General features: G+C 32.2%; 1 protein-coding gene across 2 annotated transcripts in view; it reads right to left on the reverse strand.

Moving 5' to 3' along the window:
- Positions 1 to 467: 467 nt before the first annotated feature.
- Positions 468 to 21,181, reverse strand: part of ITGAV (integrin subunit alpha V) — a 149,421-nt gene continuing 128,707 nt past the window's right edge. The window contains exons 22-30 of one of the 2 annotated variants that reach the window (XM_074215544.1): positions 14,352 to 14,431; positions 13,719 to 13,799; positions 12,952 to 13,057; positions 12,106 to 12,264; positions 10,803 to 10,916; positions 7,861 to 7,974; positions 7,658 to 7,765; positions 6,345 to 6,467; positions 468 to 5,962 (exon numbers count right to left, since the gene is read on the reverse strand). In XM_074215544.1, the coding sequence (XP_074071645.1) occupies positions 5,867 to 5,962; positions 6,345 to 6,467; positions 7,658 to 7,765; positions 7,861 to 7,974; positions 10,803 to 10,916; positions 12,106 to 12,264; positions 12,952 to 13,057; positions 13,719 to 13,799; positions 14,352 to 14,431 (981 nt within the window). In that variant the 3' untranslated portion in view covers positions 468 to 5,866. The remainder of the gene's footprint in view (positions 5,963 to 6,344; positions 6,468 to 7,657; positions 7,766 to 7,860; positions 7,975 to 10,802; positions 10,917 to 12,105; positions 12,265 to 12,951; positions 13,058 to 13,718; positions 13,800 to 14,351; positions 14,432 to 21,181) is intronic. The other variant, XM_074215543.1, reaches the window with a different exon arrangement.

Genomic DNA, 21,181 nt, shown 5'->3' on the forward strand with positions numbered 1-21,181 from the left:
TGGAATCATTATCAATCTCTTGCATTTTAGTCCAACTTTGCCTGAACTGTAAGTAAAAGAAGAAAGTTATTTAGTCTTAAAAAGCTAAAATTAAAAAAATTAAATCTTAATTTTTTTCAATTACCATTGAGTAACTAAGATTTAATGAACATCTAAGTGACATAGTGGATAAAGTACCAGGTCCAAAGAGAGGACTATTCTTCCTGAGTTCAAATATGAACTTAGATTCCTTTTTATTTTTAGATTTTCTAAGGCAATGGGGTTAAGTGGCTTGCCCAAGGCCACACGACTAGGTAATTATTAAGTATCTGAGGCCGCATTTGAACTCAGGTACTCCTGATTCCAAGGCCAGTACTGTATCCACTGCGCCACCTAGTGGCCCCTAGATTCTTTTTTTTAAAGATTTTATTTATTTTGAGTTTTACAATTTTTCCCCTGATCTTGCTTCCCTCCCCCCACCCCAGAAGGCAATTTGTTAGTCTTTACATTGTTTCCGTGGTATACATTGATCCAAATTGAATGTGATGAGAGAGAAATCATATCCTTAAGGAAGAAACAAAGTATAAGAGATAGCAAGATCAGACAATAAGATATTAGGATTTTTTTTCTAAATTAAAGGTAATAGTCCTTGGTCTTTGTTCAAACTCCACAGTTCTTTCTCTGGATACAGATGGTGTTCTCCATTGCAGAGAGCCCCAAATTGTCTCTGATTGTTGCACTGATGGAATGAGGGAGTCCATCAAGGTTGATCATTGCCCCCATGTTGCTGTTAAGGTGTATAGTGTTTTTCTGGTTCTGCTCATCTCACTCAGCATCAGTTCATGTAAATCCCTCCAGGCTGCCCTGAATTCCCATCCCTCCTGGTTACTAATAGAACAATAGTGCTGAACTTAGATTCTTACTAGCTGTGTGATCCTAAGCAAGTCACTTAACCTTGTTTGCCTCAGTTTCTCATTTGTACAAATAAGTTGGAGAAAGAAATATCAAACCACTCTAGAATCTTTACCAAGAAAATCACAAAGAATCAGACACAACTAAAACAATTAAACAACAAAAGTTGAGATTAACTATACTTTGAGAAAATTGAATTAAATATGTGCTAATAAAAATGACATTTTAAATATTTACTTTATTTCCTAAAGTTCACAACCTATACAGAAGATTGCTAGTACACTATCACAATTTTAGAAGTTAAATACATGAAAGTCTCACTCAAAAAAAAAAAAGAAATTAAAGCCTTTGGTTTTGTACTTAGAGGTATTTTATTGTAAAATTCCCAGGACCAAAAAGTGAATTTTTACAATAGGATTTACTCATGTACACCATCATTAAACATCTTAAAATATATTTGGAAAAAATCAGAGTGCATTTCAACACATAAGCCTTATCACAGAGAGGAAAGAAGATCTCTGAGATAAAACTGAATTAAGAAATAGATATCACACTAGCCTCATTTTGACTTAAATATGTTATTCCCTTTCCAAATAGAGCACTATAATTCATAGACCTCTTATCAGTATATTTTACTTCATTAGGAAAAAATGATAGCATTGTTTTTGTTAATTCCATGCCTTCTTGAAATATAAATATTTGATCAGTGGCTATATTTTAAAAAATTCCAAAAGATAAGCTGATTTTTCTTATGTCTTGAATTACAACAAAGCTATGTGGGAGGAATAAAAGGTTTATTACCATTTATTGCACTAACATTGTAGCTGCAAAAATTTCTTTCTATAAAATGAAGAGGTAAGTGTCCAGTTTGCTAAACCACCATTCTTATTCTTAACGACCAGTGTAATATTGTCTTTTTAACTTCTTTATTTTGCTTAAAATCTAAGGATCGCTGTTATTTCCATGGATAATGACTTTATAAGAATATATTTTAAGATTAGATTGCTTTTGATTTTATTTTTCTTTCTACTCTCTCTATGGCCACAAGGTTGCCATTTATTGTATTACTGATGGCTCGCTTCAAAAGAACTTTTTTTAAAAGAAAAGATACAGTGAAAATACCAAGACCATAAGCAGAAGTGGCATCATATGCCCTTTCCAATCTTACTTATAGTTAGTTATACTTTGTAAACACTTTGCAGAGCACTGTATCAATTTTTATCTAACTCAAATCACTGAGCTAGGAAATGAAAAAATTTATTTTCATGCCATACCCAATATGGGTGGTCAGAATAACTAAACAAAGAAAATTGCTTTTTTACAGTTTTTATGTATCAACTCAATTTGATACATGTATTTTCTAAGTTGCCATAAAATGCTTTAAAATCATATAGAACTAATTATGCACTTCTTTAACATAGTCTAAAAATTCCACTGAAAGGAAAGCTATTTCTTCTTCTGAAGTCAATAAAGGATCCTTAGTATGTCCCAGATCATAGACCCACAGGTTCATGGCTCCTATTTAATTTTCATGATTAAAAGTTATTAAGCAGTACAGTATTTTATTTTTAATTCATTAAGCTGGTTAGAAATAATGCTTAAATACAGTCTAAAATCAACTTTCTGAATGGAACAAAGACAAAATCTTTTGCCTGATAAGACCAGCAGAATCAGACTGTCAAGAGTACAATTTTAATTAGATTAGAAATATTAAATTAATAAAAATCTTGAAATTACCCAAGTCTTTTTTAAATTGTTATATTGCACTTGAGAATAAAAAGTAAAAGATTCAGTACCTATATCCAAAAATTTCAGTACCTAGCGTATATATTTCATGTTGTCAGTCCACAAAGTCTTACCCCAAACCATTTCACCAAATGAAAAAGTATACTACAAAATCTTGAATGATTCATAGGCTTCTTCATTCTAGCATATATTTTTTTCAATTCTATTTCTTTTTCATGAAAAACTGTCTTTTACATTTACAAGATTACCACAGGTAATAGATTACCCTTACATAGGGTAACGTTAATATTAATGATTGGTTACAACTCATTGGTTACAATGAGTATGATGCCAGAAAGATTAAAAAAAAGTCATGTGGTAATATTCTTAGCATTAAGTTCTGTACCTTCTGAAGAAATACCAACCTACAGAAATCAATTTAATTTATGAAAACTAGCAGTCTCAATGCTTATCATGACTCTACCATCAAAGTCCTTTTTTTAAAAAATGTGAATAAATTTTTAAAAATATTTCAGAATTTTCTCAAATGATTCTGGAAAGCTAATTTTCTAATAGGCCATGCAATTTCTTTAAAAATAAATGTTACATTAAAATTGTGGGAAAATTGTGATTTTTGTTTTGGAAAAAATGGCTATATTTTTATTATTCTTATATTGCAAAATTCATTAGAACAATGTCACCAGAATTATACTCTTAACAACTTAGAAAAGATGGGTGGTGGGGAGGTTGCTGCAAAAGTTTCTTCTGAAAAGCAATTTTTAGACAGATATCTAATACTTGGCCTTTTAAGTCATACAAAATGCATTTTTATATTCAATTAAGATTTTCACATTCATTATTATTCTACCAATTATATAAAAGAATCAAATTAAAAGACAAAAGTCTATAATTGCAAATAACAATAACAAAGTAGTAACTTTTTCAGCAACAAAAAAGTATATATTTCATAGGATTATTTTATGGAAAGCTATATATGTTAATATCTTACTTTAGAGTAAAAACCAAAACTTTCATTTTTTCCCCCAAATATTTGCTTCAAAAAGAAAAATATGTAACAATACTTTTATCAGGTTTGGTATTTTTAATGAGTCACATTATTGCTGTAAGTAGTATTTCATTTTTTTATTACCAACTCCAGTGTTAATGGACCATTCAATCTTTGTCTCTACAATACTAGAATGTGCTTTAATTTCAGGCACAGGCCAAGAAGAGAACAGTTTGTAACATGTCTAATTTAATCATTTCAATGACTTTAAATGATGAATGTGGATTGCCACATAAAAGATTCAGTAGTAGTATATTATATCAATTGTGAAAATGGCTAAAGTGATTGGAGGGTGTAGTAAAATTTAAAATGGCTTCATGGAGACAAGGCCTTAGGATATTCAGCACAAATGATTTCTTTACAAAATATTAAGTTCATTCACATCATAAAATATTTACTGTTCATGTAAGATCCTTTTTTAAATTTGTTGGCAAAAAGCATTTCTCCAAAAATACATTTGATTTGAAATTATTTTGCAAAAAATATGCTTCTTAAAATTACATAAAGAACTTCATTAAGTAAATAATTTGTATAAACTCACCCATATGTGTTCTTACCCAAGATTATTTCATGGACATAGAATTACTAAAAGAAAAACTGAATTGTTTTGAGGCTCCCTGTGAAACTTAAGAAAAAAATGATTTCTGATTTAAGAGAAACACTGCATAATGAAGAACAAACTTTACAAATGGTGTTCAACTTTCTTAATCTCAGCTGTATCATCATGATGTCCTTACAGAGGGCAACTGTAAAGTCAAAGTCAACTGATATCATTATGTTCAAATTCTAAAGCTCGATGAACACATCAAAATCTCACTCTTAAAGATTCACCACCATTTGCAAACACAAATTCCATGCATATTCAACTACATCAAAATGCCTGGAAAAATTAGCCTTATTCTTGTTTTTACACATGAAATTTTAAAAATTGCCTTTAAAAATTATTATAAATTAGGAAAATTTAAAGTTTGCTTATAACTATTCTTAGCTCTACATCTCATTCTAAAAATACATCCTCTGATGAGCTGGGTTAGGGGGTGGAGCTGATTATGTTTTACAAATAAACATTCTGCTAAGGAGGAAAGAGTAAATTCAAAATAAACTCATTTCCATTTATCTCAAGTTTTTTTTTCTGTAATACAATTTCAAAATATAAAGGAAAATACATTTTAGATAAACAATCTCAAATTACCAAATTGACCAAAATCAAAGAGTAAGGTAACAGCAATAACATTAAGTAGCTATACCAACAATGAAGTTCTTTTCATTCATATTATTTTCACTTATAATAGCCTGTGATTATTTCCTAAAAGTTATTTAAAATTAAATACCTCTTTATATTTGTTTGATCAGGAGTATATCCAAATTATTTATAAAAATAGGAATAAAGTTAATTCTGGAATGATTTATGTCCCTATATGACTTTCAGGAAAATAGCTTTAATGTAATTATTAAAATTCAATTACTGTTTAAAAAAGGTTACAACTATATATCTAATGTTTTGTATTAGTACATACTGATTGACTAAAGTGTCCTCGAGATAAAAGCATTTTTTAAAAATTAAAATGCAATAAAAACAAATAATTTTAGTGATTCTAATTGATACATTTATAGTCTCTAGAAAAATGACTGAAGTCACATAGATAGTAAGTACCAAAATGAATTCAAATAATCTTATAAGCCAAAATTTACTATGTTGTGTCTGTACACATTCATTAGTAACTTGAAAACCACCTGTAGTGTAATGCTTATTAATAGTATAAACCTGTACAAAAGAAGTGGAAACTAAGGTCCAAATAAAGTCTTGTCTTAAAGAAAAAAGAAATGAAAAAACAAACATTATTAGAAACAATAACTACAAAAGTTGCTGCTTTTAAGATTTTCATTAAATCCAAGTGATAATTCAAAAGATATCAGTTTGAATTATATCAAACAGGGCACAGTCTCTTGAAATCGGATCAAAATCACAAAACATTATTATGATTTCCACACATGTCAGTTCATGTGTAGTACTAGTCTAATTAGGAATATGGCTAATACAGGAGATGGCTGATACATATTGTCTCATTTTGTTGTTTAGGGCTATTCATCAATGCCAAAGAGTATGATCAGCAGAGAAGTCATGGAGTGTTTTTTCCTCAAGAGAAATTGAAATCCACAATGAAGTTGGCAATTCTAAAGTTGTTAAGCATCTGAAGTCCCTTCACCATTTTCATGAGGTTGTAGCTGTTCTCTTTCCTGTTCTTCTTGAGGTGGCCTAACCCTCTTAAAAAACCCCATCTACAATAGAAAGGAAAATCAAGATCACTGCAAAAGTCAAGAAAAGCACTAACATTCTTTAAATGAAGATATAGTTTATAAAAATCCTACTTCCTTAAAAATCCTTCTAGAAGAAGAAGTATTTCTTGATCTCCCTTAATGTTAGCATCTTCCCTGTGTTGATTATATCCAATTTCTCCCCACCCTTAGACTATGAACTTCTTGAAAATAAGGATTTATTTCTGCATCTCCAGTACTTAACACCAAGAGCCTGGTATAGGCAGGCACTGAAAAATTCTTGTTTCCTGATTAAGTAAAATTTATCACATGACTTTTGTATCAATAAAATTTCAGCCTTATATTTTCCCCCTATCCTTTATTCTCCACAATATCTATTACTTACCCTGTACATTACAAAAACCAGAACGGCCAATAATAATAATCCAGCTAGAACAGCTAAAATGATAACCCACAAAGGCACTGGCATGGGTGATGGTTGAATGCCCCATGTAATATTAGTGGTAACCTATTGAGAAAAAAAATACAACAAATATTAGAAAATGGTAGCATAAGATTTGCTTCAGACTTTTTAATAACTGAAGTGTGTTGTAGGGGAAAGAACTCATGTAATCACAAGAGAAGGATTTGAGACCTAAATAGGTACTTTCTCATTCTTTATTTTATTTTATTTTTTTTAGATTTTGGCAAGGCAAATGGGGCTAAGTGGCTTGCCCAAGACCACACAGCTAGGTAATTATTAAGTGTCTGAGACCAGATTTGAACCCAGGTACTCCTAACTCCAGGACTGGTGCTTTATCCACTATGCCACCTAGCTGCCCCTTTCTCATTCTTTAAACCATATCAAGTTATTTAATCTCTCTGAATTTATTTTCCCATTTATAAAATAGATATAAAAATACTTGTTTTACCTATTTCACAGATTTGAGGTGTGAAAGATGCTTTCTTCGTAAAGTATAAATGTGAATTGTGAATATTAGAAATAAATGTAAGGTGATTTCCTCTGTCTGTCACAGAAATTAGTAGACTTGGAAAGAAATAAACTAGGCTTAGTGCTAAAATAGGTTGTAGTACCAAATAGTTTCACTACAGAAGCATATGAACCTACACAATTTCAAACATTAAATTCCAATTATCCTGGAAAGAAAATTCCCAGCAATTATAAAAGTTTGTGTAATGTTACTTTACTGCTCTATATTACTTTAACTTAGACTGAAATTGAAAACTTAAAATATCATAGTGTTTTGCTGCATAGTTGTCTGCTACTACTGGAGCAGTTGACTTCTTATCCACACAATAATTCTGTTCACCAAATTATATGCTACAGTAAGACATTACTCTGAACTAGAAAAGGAATCAAGAGTTAAGTTTACTACTTGTAAGTAGGAAAGAATAAAAGAAATCTTTCTCAGGAACCTATCAATACACATATATTATTTGAAACGGCCAAAACAATTTCTTATTTTTTTTTTTTAGATTTTGCAAAGCAATGGGGTTAAGTGGTTTGCCCAAGGCCACACGGCTAAGGTAATTATTAAGTGTCTGAGGTCGGATTTGAACCCAGGTATACTCCTGACTCCAAGGCCAGTTCTCTATCCACTGTACCACCTAGCCCCCTCAACAATTTCTTATTTTAAACAGTTCTTCTGTCATTAAGGTTCTGTACACTGATTTAACATCCCCATACAAGTTACTTACTAATGTAGAGTTATGGATGTCATCAATAGGGAGGTTCTTGTAGGGAAATTCTATGACGTTGAATGAAGCTGATGACTTTAGGGAATATGAATGATTCTGATTTTCCTTCTGTGGGCAAAATAATATTGAGATAACATAGGTTTCAGACAACTTCTGTTTGGAAAAATTTGTAGGGTCAACATGACAATATTCTCTTTACTCACATTCATGAATGTCTCAGTCCACAACAGAGACTTTACATACAGGATCACACTCTTTCCCCTGTCAAGGCGACCAACTTGGCAGACAATCTTTAAGCATTCAGCAGTCCCACATCCCTGCCAAGAAGAGAGTTGTTCAGCTTTCAAGGAAATGTCACTTATGCATCATGCAAAAAAAACTTTAAAATTCTGAAAATCAAAAATTAAAATTCATGTAATTCTTTCTACATTTAGGACTAAGTGGAATATCACTTAAAATGGGTGGGCTACTAATCAGAAGACTAAAAACTTTTTGCAATAAAAATTTATCTAATGATAAAATTTATTATTAAAAAAAGAAAAACTACTTGAAATATCAAAATGTATACCTAAAATTTTAGAAAGGCATCCAACAATTTCTTGTTAAGTATTTGAGGACAAGATGGAGAAATGAGTGGTGGCCAATAGTACGATTAGATGGATTCTACCCTCCTCAATCCAGATACTGCATTTCATTTTCCTTTTTATACATATGTTGTCTTTCTCTATTAGAATTAAAGGTTCTTAAGGTCAAGTACCATTTTTTAAATTTCTGTCTCTAGTGCTTAGTGTCTAACACATGTTAACTGCTTAATAAAAAGTTATTGACTTGTCAACTTGATCTTATTGAACTTTCTCAAAAGTGTTTTTCATTGATTTAAAGAGAGACGTCAACATATCTTGTGGGCTGGCTTGAAACAAGTTACAGTGGGATCATAGGATCGTTAATTAGAGTTGACAGGACCTTTTAGGCCATAGAAGCTCTCCAACTCCTTCATATTACAAGTAAGGAAATAGAGATCCAGAGATATTAAATGTCTTGCCATGGGTCACATAGCTAGTAGATGTCTAAGGTAAGATTGAAATTCATCTTTCTGGCCCCAGATCTAGCAGTCTATGTAACTTAGAATAAAAGTAGACCATAACAAGATTTCTAATTTTAAATACAAAATCTTTGTGCTTAATATTTGTAAACATCTAAAATTTAAATTGGAAAGGGAGATAAAGTAAAAAAGGGTTTTGATGATTACATTTTTGTAGGCCTCTCCCTTCTCTTATTGTCATCCCTTTATTTCCCCTAAATTCCATTAGCAGATTTCTATCCTCTCTTCCACCCCCACTAATTAGTGCAAAATTTATTTTACTGTCACAACTTCCTCAGCCTCCTCTTCCCCCTGGGTGGAGGGCTGGAAAATAGAATTCCAAAATCATCTCAATGCCTTTATTATTGAGGTAGAAACTTGAACTCTCTTCTGCATCTGTTGCCCTTCCTAGTTTCAACTCCATGGAACAAGATGTAGTGGGTACCCCCTCAGTTTTCTTGAGGGCAGGAATTGTCTTTTTCTAATAACATCTCAGAGCTTGGTACTGTGCCTGTCACATACAAAGCACAATAAATTTTATTGTATTGGAATGCTTATTGGATATGAAATTACAACATGATTTGACATGAAGGAGAATCTTAATCAATTAAATTCAAATAAACATGTATTCAGCCTCTGTTATATACTTAATACTACAAAGATTCAGACTAGACCTATGTTTTTTTTTTGAGGGGAAGGAGGAGGAATAGTGAATTTTTAGGACAGGAAATGCCTTCTAGTAATATAAACCCATATCTCTTGTTCAACTAACAAATTCAGTCAACTGCCTAGAGAACCAAGAGGTTAAGAGATAAGCAAAGAGTCCTACAATCAACATGTGTCTGAGGCAGGATTAAATCCAAGTCTTCCTGACTTTGAATTCCACACTCCATCCTCTACTATGTCCTAGTGACTTTCAATTTGACAGCAGAATAAACACAAAAATAAAAAGAAGAATCTTTAACATTAAGCAGCTTATGATTATTAAAAAGGCAAAAGGGCAATTAAGTGTCACAGTGGCTAGAGCGCCAGCCCTGGAATCAGGAGGATCAGAGTTCAAATCCACCTTCAGACATACCTAGCTGTGTGACCTTGGGAAAGTCACTTAGCTCCCCCCACCCCCATTGCCTTGCAAAACCCAAAAATAAATAAATAAATAAGGCAATGAAGATTATTAAGAGTAGGTTATCTCAAAATGTAAAGAACAGAAACAAGAAAATGGCTTCCTGCCCTTGTAAGGAATTTATATAATGATTATCCAGGGGTCAAAATCAGTTACATATGAGCCATTGGATACTAATACAGAAGCTGACACAAAATCTATATATTTTAGAATATTTTGGAAAAGGGAGAGATACTATTATGTGTCTAGATTTTTTTCCAATAAAAAATGCAGTTACTATTTGAATAACAGGGAAACTTTTAGGATAGGAAAAATGTGAGAATGGTCATAGAGACATTAATAGGGCAATAAGTTACAGTGGGTATGGTCCATGTAGGTATCATATTTATATTAATAATTTATTTAATGAAGGGAATATGTTGAATAAGGTGAGACCTGAGCAAAATTGCAAGTTTGTTCTCCACCTCCTCATTCTGTTGCTTTCTCCTATTTTATTTGCTCCCTCCTGCTACCTTTTTCAATAAGTATCTTATTGAAGTATGATACTCAGTTCTCAAAGGAAAGCCAAGAGGATGGTTAAGAATGGTTATAAGAAAAGGAATAGAAATATAGAATATGTATTTACAATATTATGGAAATGTTATTTCATCAGATGAAGTTCAAAGTTGACTTGATTGGTTATCCAGAAAGTTTAAGAATCTGATAGTGTTTATGACCACCCAGAGGGCATGGACTATCTTTCCCTAGTTTTATATCCTCAACATTTAGTTTAATGCTTTGTATATAGCATATGTTTTATAAATGTTTACTGAATGAACATAATATTTATAAATTTTATCTCTAAACTGCTATTATTTAAATATTGTTTTCTTTAAGAGTATCTTTATGATTTTGTATTTTTGGAAGTAAAAGTGAGTCAATGAAGTTCTACAATTACTTACCAAGGTATGTACATCCCCTTCATTGGGAGGTAAATCTCGTCTACTGATGTGATGACTGCGGTCACCTTGTCCCAAGTTTGTTTCATTTTTTTCATCTATCTGAGGAGTTGAAATCTAGGATTGCATTAATAATTGCAGAAGACAATTTTAGTAATTGATGATAATATATATTGAATTTAAATTTTAAGAGAGTAGTTACTGAGTAACACTAGGCACTAAAATAATACTAGTACCTGCCACTTTCCAAAACAGTGACTAAGTGTCTAGACTTTCATCTCTAAGCTAAGAGAACTACTCTATATGACTTCTAAGATTCCTTCCAAGTCTAAATAAATCTATAACCCTATAAAGGATTTCAGAAAGGATTAAAAGTTGGTGAACAACAAGTAGCATCATGTCACATTGAGATAAGAGAATTCACTACCAGACACATGGCAAAATTCAGGAAAGAAAATAACGAATACTATGGCCATAAGGACATAGTATAAGGATTCTGCCACAAGTGGTGACATGTCTGAAATTCCTGTTAGCAAAAAGCTGATAGTGTATCATTTGAGCTAGAGAGCCCAGATCAGGTTAAAAATCCCAGGCTGCTGAGTAGTATTAGGAACAAACCCATGAGTGCTGTTGTATTTTAAGCCTAGGTGAGACTGGGAGACCTAGGCTCTGACGATGATGATGATGAAGATGACTAACATGTGAACAGAAGAAAAATAGTTCATTCATTTAATCTTTCTTATCACTATTAATAGGAAAAATCTAAGCTTCTGGAATTCTCAATAAAGACCAGAACTTTCACAATGCAATTTATATTTTAACTGACCTCACTTGAACAGATCTGTTCTTTTTCTCCCTCACTCTGCTTTTTAGGATAACCTATAATAACTTGTCTTTAGTTTTACTCAAAACAAAATTCTTTTAAGTCACCAAAAGTCAACATTGCCAGGAGCTCATTTTTCTATTTCACCCAAAAGATACAACATCCCTGACATCATACTGAGGCTCTGGATCAGTTCTAGTGTATGTAGTGGGAAACAAGTCTGAGTCACTGACAAATACTTCCTGAGGTGCCCTAGATGATCTGTTAAAAGAATGACTCCCTAAAGGCTTCCTTAAGTCCAACTTTACTCAATTTATGAGAACAAACAACCCAATCCAGAATGCATCAAAGGCAAACAAAATTATTTTTACTGAGTTCATTGGTACATTAAAATATAATTTTATATGCATTTAGTTAATATATTTTTATTAAATATATAAAAATATTCCATTGAAATCAAGAAATGTGTTTGAACAATATTACCTTAATTTTCAGTGGATTAATCTCCATATCTGAAGTGCAGTTCATTGGTCCATCAACTTCATAATGAAGGATGTATAGCAAAGTGTTGTTGTTATACTTATAAGGCCACTGGAGATTTAGCATTGCCTTACTAAAGGAACTTGGACCATTGTTTCTCAGCTAAGAAAGGAAAAACAGTAAAATGTTGCTGCCAAAGATCTCCCCTCCCATCCACCTTGGGATTAATATCTTTAATGAATAACTTTAACACTACTAATATGATTAAAAGTAGAATTTTCTTAATGTCTCTAAAATTATAGTATTAACATAATCATAAAAATAGATGACTAATGACATAATTTTAAAATTCAATTTTATTTGTGCAGACTTTTAAGAAATTTTTTGTTTTGTTGTTTTGGGGCAAGAGTGTTTAAACCTTGTATTTCATTGATATAGGGATCACATGTAGAGGTAATATCCCTTCTTAATACAGATATTCAACTGTTTTATGCGGATCTTAGAGTTCCTGGGACTCTTGCATGGGGTTAAAGAGTTATTATGTGTTAGAAGTGAGACTTAACCCAGGTCTTCCTAATTCCAAGCCTAACCCTACATTACACCGAAACAAATTGGTTTAAAATAATATCCTTTAGAAATCATTTTTTTAAAAATCATATGTAATTAGTTCAACTAATAGAAAATGAAATGATTAGTAAGAAAAAAATTCTAAGAATTCTGTAATGTTAAGTATTTAAATGAAGATGTAAAATATATGACATTAAAAGTAATGAAAAATATTTTTCTTAATATTAATTACATTTAATAATTAGTATTGATAACATTTAAGGTGCACATGTAACTGCGAACCTCATAGATGTGTTGCACAACAGGCCCAACATCTTCTTCTGTCTGTGGATTCTCCTTATGTTCCCAGTTTGGAATTGGAAGGAAGACATGATCAGGGCTTGAGACTCTAAAACAATGACCATAGAAAACACAAGCTTACTATGATTATGAGAATCACATTATCAGTTTCTTTTTAAAAAACTATTCTAGCATTTTCAAAGAATAAAAAGGCTTTTCTCAATCCTTTCCTCTCTCACTTCTACTTTTGTGTACCTTTGCTCTGAACATATAGTGTTCCCATGAACACTATATATTTTTATATAAAGTTATTTTCAAAGTATCTCCTTTATTTGACTGAGTTCCCTGAAAGTCTAGTTTGTGTTTTTCTTTGTATCCTCAACAATTCGCACTATACTTCACATACAATTTTTAATAGTGCTTCTTGGCAGATATACTAAATAAAATAAAGAATCACACAAAAACATATGAATGAAATATATGAAACTAACTGACCTCAATCTTTTAATTTAAAATATAAATGGTAAATAATTTTAATAGAAGAAACATATTTATGCCTCCAGCTTGTGCCTGTCGGTTTCAAAAAACAGAGACTAGATACTTTTAGAGCTGATGCACATATAAAAATTAACATATGCCATCTTAGATCCTATTCTTTCTAAAAGGTGAGGATTTCAGTAAAGAGGCCATTAGAATATTATTCCACGGAATAGAGTTAACAACTAATATGAAAGCAATTACAGGTATTAGATTTTTTTTTACTTACTGACCCTCTTATCTCAACAGTAGCAGAAATGGCAAGATCAACTTGATAAGATACCATTGGACTCACTTTGTCATACAGATTAGAGCTAAAAAAGAAAAAAAACTTAAGGACTGAAAGCAGCATACTTATATCATAAATTCTCAGATACATGATGCATTCTAAGATCTACTAAAAAAAATTAACATATTTCAAACAGAGCTAAGAAAAATATAAAGGATACTTATAATAATTAAAATACATCAATATATATAAAACAATGAATTACAATATTTTTCAAAGATCAAAAGTGAATTGTCTTTCTAGACTTTTTCTTAAAGTCTATATGCATATCTATTAGCTAAATTAATGTCTATTAATTTAATTAAGGAAATTAAAATTTTTTATTTAGTGCCTACCATGGAAAGAATGATGTGCTAGATGCATGTTAATGTCTATACTTATTGATATAAATATCAAATTTGGTTCCATAGAAAATTTATTTCCATTAGTTATGTTATTTTCAAGAAAGTTAAAACCAAGATAATTTAATGCCTACATTCTCATTTTTATGCAAAATTACACATGCCAAATTTAGTTATTTTTAATCATGTTTTCTGTGAAATTATTATGTAAAGAGAAAAAGCTGTTATTTTCATACCTCTGGATTTGCAGATCAAACTTCACAGAAGTATCTATCTCTGACTGTTGGTGCACACTGAAACGAAGGCCAGCTAAAAGCTAGGGAGGAAAAAAAAAAGCTGGATATTAAGATGAACCAACACCTAATTAGAATATTTTTAAGAATTTTGACGCCAACTTAAATTTTAAAAAATTTGACAAAGAATTTGTGGGGAAAAAGTTCCCCATTTACTAGCTCTCCTCAGGGAAATCTCCCTAAAAACAAAGAAAAGCAAATCAAATTGACAAACAAAGCAGTTCTCTTGTAGTGTAAACTGAATTCAACCTCACTCCCCTCGTGCAATATAGAATTTTATTTTTTTTATTATTTTTTTTTTAGTTTTTGCAAGGCAATGGGGTTAAGTGGCTTGCCCAAGGCTACACAGCTAAGTAATTATTAAATGTCTGAGGCTGGATTTGAACTCAGGGACTTCTGACTCCAGGGCCAGTGCTCTATCCACTGTGCCACCTAGCCGCCCCACAATATAGAATTTTAAAATAAAGTTGCTTTATCAACCTTCAATAATGTTCAAAGATACTCTTTTTTTCAGTTGATATATGTTATTTACCTATTTTCCTACTATTTTGTTTCTGCCTTGAATAATCATGGAAGGATTTATAACATTTGATGTTCTATCTTCAGCTATTCTAGTTTCACCAGAGTGGGCAATCCTTATTATTTCAGATCATGATCCATCTATACCTCCTCATCCTACTCAAGTCCTATCCAATTTCTTCCACAGTTTCTTTTTGCTAATCTACAAAGGCTCTCTTCAGCATGCTTTTAACACTGCGGACGCCAGTGCAATAAATCATAAACATTTCTTAAGTATGTAATCATTACTATGCTAGGCATTATAACATCTACTGTCATCACTCACTTGTTACATGAATATCTCATTCTCTATTTTGATTTAATATTTCTTGAATGACAGTCTTTATTAAGGATGATATTCTTTAAAGTAAGCATGACATTATTGGCAATCAGCTACAGTCTCTTTACACACAAGTTTCTCCAGTAAAATTTGGGTCACTTGTAACTTTCATTCTTAGAGGGAGATGTGTTCCAAGATTCACAATGATGAATGCATCCGCAAATAAATACATAAACAAATAGATTAATCAATTAATTAATTAAATGAGTGCATGAATGAATGAAAGTATCAATGAATGAGTCTTTTAAAATTAATGAATAAAAGTATCTATTAGGTATTGTGCTAAACAGTTGTTCTTTAAGGAACTCATATTTTAATGAAAGTAAAAAATATGCAAACCATTTACATACAAAATATATACAGTGACTACAGAAGGTAATATAGAGGCACTAACTAGGTAAGATAAAGAGGGAAGAATCCTGAAAGGTCTCTTACAAGGTCTTGAAGGTGACCAGGATGGTCAGGAGACATATGATGTAAGAAAGGTATCCAAGCCCTGGAGATCAGCTATTTAAAAGGCATAGAGGGAGAGGTGGAATGTTACAATTAAGGATCAGCAAGAAATCTAGTAGTGCTAGATTGTACAGTTCATGGATGAAAATAAAGAGAAAGAAGATTAAAAACATAGGAAAGGGGGAAGCCAGGTGTCACAGTGGATAGACCACTGGCCCTGAAGTCAGGAGACCTGAGTTCAAATCTGACCTCAGACACATAATTATCTAGCTGTGTGGCCTTGGGCAAGTCACTTAACCCCATTGTCTTGCAAAAACTAAAAAAACAAAAATAGAAAAAACATAGGAAGGTATGAGATTAGACAAGAATTTTAAAAAGTCTAAAAGGATTTTACCTTTCATTCTAGAAGTAATAAGAAGCCCCTAGAGTTTACTGAGCTGAGAAAACATGATCAGACTTGTGTTTTTGGAAAAATACTGGCAGTAAATTGAAAGATAAATGAGAGGGGTCAAAACTTGAAGAAGATTAACCAGAAGACACTACAACAGACTAGGTGTGAGAGGATGAGGACCTTTACCAAGGTAGTAACTGTGAGTAGAAAGAGACATACTGGAGACTGACTATGAAGGTCAAAACAAAACAAAACAGCATTAACAAAAAAGAAACAACACTTGGGATCAGATTATATGTGTGGGTTGAGTGTGCACAGTTAAAAATGACAACCAAATTTGTAAGATAACTGTTTAATGACTGTGTGATTACTGATGCCAAATGAAAAACTGAAGATACCTTATCACTACCAGACTAATCTATCATGAAGCATGTCATGTGAATAATGAAAAGGAAAAAAAATTCCTAAAGAGAGTAACAGATGGTTCTGTTTCCAGATAAAATTCTTGAATATTATAGAAACTTGTGAATGTAATTCATGTTTATTTAAAAGATACTGTCCTGACAATCCATAAAAAAAAAAACAATTAACTATATGAAAAATACCTAGAATGCAAACTAAGGCATGTAGCTAAGACAGCATTATACCAACTAAATACCAAATTAGAAATTCTAAAAATTAAAGGAGAAATTAATAAAATCAAAAGCAAAAAAACTATTGAATTAATAAATAAAAACAAAAGTTGGTATTACGAAAAAAACAATAAAATTGATAAACCTCCAGTCAACTTGATTTAAAAAAGAAAGAAGAAAACCAAATTGCATAAATGAAAAAAGTGAACTCACCACCAATGAGGAGGAAATTAAAGTAAGAATTCGAAATTATTTTGTCCAACTCTATGCCAAGAAATTTGATAATCTAAGTGAAATGGATGAATATTTACAAAAATATAAGTTGCCCAGGTTAAATGAAGAGGAGATTAAATACCTACACAACCCTTTCTCAGAAAAAGAAATTCAACAAGCCATCATTGAACTCCCTCAGAAAAAATCTCCAGGGACTGATGGATTCACAAGCAAATTCTACCAAACATTTAAGGAACAATTGGTTCCAATTCTATATAAACTCTTTGGAAAAATAGGGAAAAATGGAACTCTGCCTAACTCTTTCTATGAAACCAATATGGTGCTGTTACCTAAACCAGGAAGAGTTAAAACAGAGAAAGAAAATTATATGCCTATTTCCCTGATGAATATAGATGCAAAAATCTTAAATAAATCTTAGCAAAATGATTAAAACAAGTTATCACTAGGATAATACATTATGATCAAGTAGAATTTATTCCAGGAATGCAGGGTTGGTTCAATATTAGGAAAACTGTTAGTATACTCAATTACATCAACAACAAATCTATCAGAAATCATGATCATATCAATAGATGCTGAAAAAGCTTTTGACAGAATACAGCATCCATTCCTATTAAAAACACTAGAGAGTGTAGGAATAAATTGACTATTCCTTAAAATAATTAGCAGTACCTATCTGAAACTATCAACAAGCATTATATTCAATGGGGAGAGGCTAGAGGCATTCCCAATAAGATCAGGGGTGAAACAAGGGTGCCCATTATCATCACTACTATTCAATATTGTATTAGAAATGTTAGTGTCAGCAATTAGAGAAGAAAAAGAAATTGAAGGAATTAAAATTGGAAAGGAAGAGACAAAACTCTCACTCTTTGTAGATGACATGATGGTCTACCTAGAGAATCCCAAGAAATCATCCAAAAAACTACTGGAAACAATTAGCAATTTTAGCAAAGTTGCAGGTTATAAAATAAACCCTCATAAATCCTCAACTTTTCTATATATGCCTAGCAAGAAACAGCAGGAAGAGCTAGAAAGAGGAATCCCATTCAAAGTAACCTCAGACAATATAAAATACTTGGGAGTCTATTTGCCAAGACAGACTCAGAATCTTTTTGAAAACAATTATAAAACACTTCTCACACAAATTAAATCAGATTTAAATAACTGGGCAAATATCAACTGCTCATGGATAGGTAGAGCTAATATAATAAAAATGACAATTCTGGGGGCAGCTAGGTGGCGCAGTGGGTAGAGCACTGGCCCTGGAGTCAGGAGTACCTGACTTCAAATCCGACATAGCTGTGTGGCCTTGGGCAAGCCACTTAACCCCATTGCCTTGCAAAAACTAAAAAAAAAAAAAAGACAATTCTACCAAAACTAAACTATCTGTTTAGTGACCTACCAATCAAAATTCCAAAAAATTAATTTAATGAGTTAGAAAAAATTGTAAGTAAATGCATATGGAGAAATAAAAGTCAAGAATTGCCAGGAGCTTACTGAAAAAAAGTACAAAAGAAGGTGGCTTAGCCCTACCTGATCTAAAATTATATTATAAAGCATCAGTCATCAAAACTGTTTGGTATTGGCTAAGAAATAGAGTGGTGGACCAGTGCAATAGACTAGGTGTAAAAGCAGGAGATGATTATAGTAATCTGCTGTTCAATAAATCCAAAGAGTCCAGCCATTGGGATAAAAACTCCCTCTTTGATTAAAAACTGCTGGGATAATTGGAAGTTAGTATGGAAGAAACTTAGATTAGACCAACACCTAACACCCTTTACCAAGATAAGATCCAAATGGTTATAGGACTTAGATATAAAAAACAATACTATAAGCAAATTAGAAGATCAAGGACTAGTTTACCTGTCAGATCTATGGAAAGGGGAGCAATTAGATGATTTCAATTACATTAAATTAAAAAGCTTTTGCACAGATAAAACCACTGTAACCAAGATCAAAATAAATGTAGTAAATTGGGAAACAATCTTTACAACTAATGATTCTGACAAAGGACTCATTTCTAAAATATACAGAGAACTGAGTCATGTTTTTAAAACAAAAAGCCATTCCCCAGTTGACAAATGGTCAAAGGATATGCAAAGGCAATTTACAGATGAGGAGATCAAAGCAATTCATAGCCATATGAAAAAATGCTCTAAATCATTAATTATTAGAGAAATGCAAATTAAAGCTTCTCTGAGGTACCACCTCATTCTCTCAGATTGGCCAATATGACCAGAAAGGATAATGATCATTGTTGGAAGGGTTGTGGGAAATCTGGGACACTATTACACTGTTTGTGGAGCTGTGAACTCATCCAAACCTTCTGGAGAGCTATTTGGAACTACGCCCAAAGGGCAACAAAAATGTGCATACCCTTTGACCCAGCAATACCACTACTGGGTCTATACTCTGAAGAGATGAAGAAAAAGGGTAAAAACATCACTTGTACAAAAATATTTATAGCAGCCCTGTTTGTGGTGGCAAAGAATTGGAAATCAAGTAAATGTCCTTCAATTGGGGAATGGCTTAGCAAACTATGGTATATGTATGTCATAGAACACTATTGTTCTATTAGAAACCAGGAGGGATGGGATTTCAGGGAAACCTGGAGGGATTTGCATGAACTGATGCTGAGGGAGATGAGCAGAACCAGAAAAACACTGTACACCCTAACAGCAACATGGGGGTGTTGTTCAACCTTGAAGGACTCGCTCATTCCATCAGTGCAACAATCAGGAGCAATTTTGGGCTGTCTGCAAAGAAGAGTGCCATCTGTATCTAGATAAGGAGCTGTGGAGTTTGAACAAAGTTCAAGGACTATTCCCTTTAATTTAGAAAAAAACAGATCTTATTGTCTGACCTTGTTATCTCTTAGACTTCTTGTCTCTTCTTTAAGGATATGATTTCTCTCTCATCACACCCAATTTGGATCAAGGTACAACATGGAAACAAAGTAAAGACTGACAGAGTGCTTTCCATTGGGGGGGGTTGGGGGAGGGAAGTAAGATTGGGGGGAAAATTGTAAAACTCTAATAACATCTTTAATAAAAATAAATTTAAAAGAAAAAAAGAAACCATTATACCAAGTTAGCACCTCAGTTCATGTATCTTGGACAGTCACTACAAAAGGACTGTAGATTAGATTGAGAATTGAAGAGGAAGAAGGAGCCAGAATGCACTTAAGAAACTGTGCTTTAAAAGATGCCAAGCTGTTCTCAGGCATTAAAAAAAAACTATTCTTGTAACAAAAATATTCTAATCAAACCATATGCCATATCATAACAGGCCTATTTCTTAAATTACCAAGACCTGAGATTAGCTAGATCAAACAATGGAGAAAGAGCAAAATACATTAACATTTTTTTCTCTTAGTCATGCTACAACAGAATTAAAAGCAATTACTTTTTGTGGGGGAAGGGAGGTTTTTTGAAATAAAAAATTATTTATTTTTCCAACTACATGCATAAATAATTTTCAATATTCATTTTTTGAAAGATTTTGAGTTCTACTTTTTTTCCCCCTCTTCCCCCCCACTTCCCTTGATGGTGAGTAATCTGATTTGGGTCATACATGTACAAACATGTTAAACATATTTCCATATTAGTCATGTTGTGAAAGAAGATTCAGAACAAAATGGGGGAAAAACCATAGGAGGAGAAAAAAAGCATAAAATAATTTTTTTAAATGGAAAGTAGTATTCTTTGGTTTAAATTCAGATTCCAAATTTCTTTCTCTGAAAATGGATAGTATTTCTTTTTTATCACAAGTCCTTTAGAATTGTCTTTGAGGGGAAGCAAGTGGCGAAGTGAATAGCACCAGCCATAGAGTAAGGAGGACCTGAATCCAAAATCAGCCTCAAATGCTTATTACCTAACCCCTTTGCCTTTAAAAAAAAATTGTCTTTGGTCATTGTACTAAGGATTGAGATAAAAATCAAAGTATATCTTTTATTGCCTCAGACTCTCATTGATCTTTTGTCCTGAAGCTAGTAATGTGTCTTCTTTGGACATTCATAACATGAGATAGAGAAAAATGTATCCAGTGTGGAAAAAGGAAACGTTTCTTGTTCTGGATTGTGTTTAATATTCTATATATCTATGTACCTAAATAAAATGATATATATTCAGAGAGAACAATAAAGAAACATGACATCCCTACA

The sequence above is a fragment of the Macrotis lagotis genome, chromosome 1 (genome assembly GCF_037893015.1).
Source record: "Macrotis lagotis isolate mMagLag1 chromosome 1, bilby.v1.9.chrom.fasta, whole genome shotgun sequence".
Lineage (NCBI taxonomy): Eukaryota > Metazoa > Chordata > Mammalia > Peramelemorphia > Peramelidae > Macrotis > Macrotis lagotis.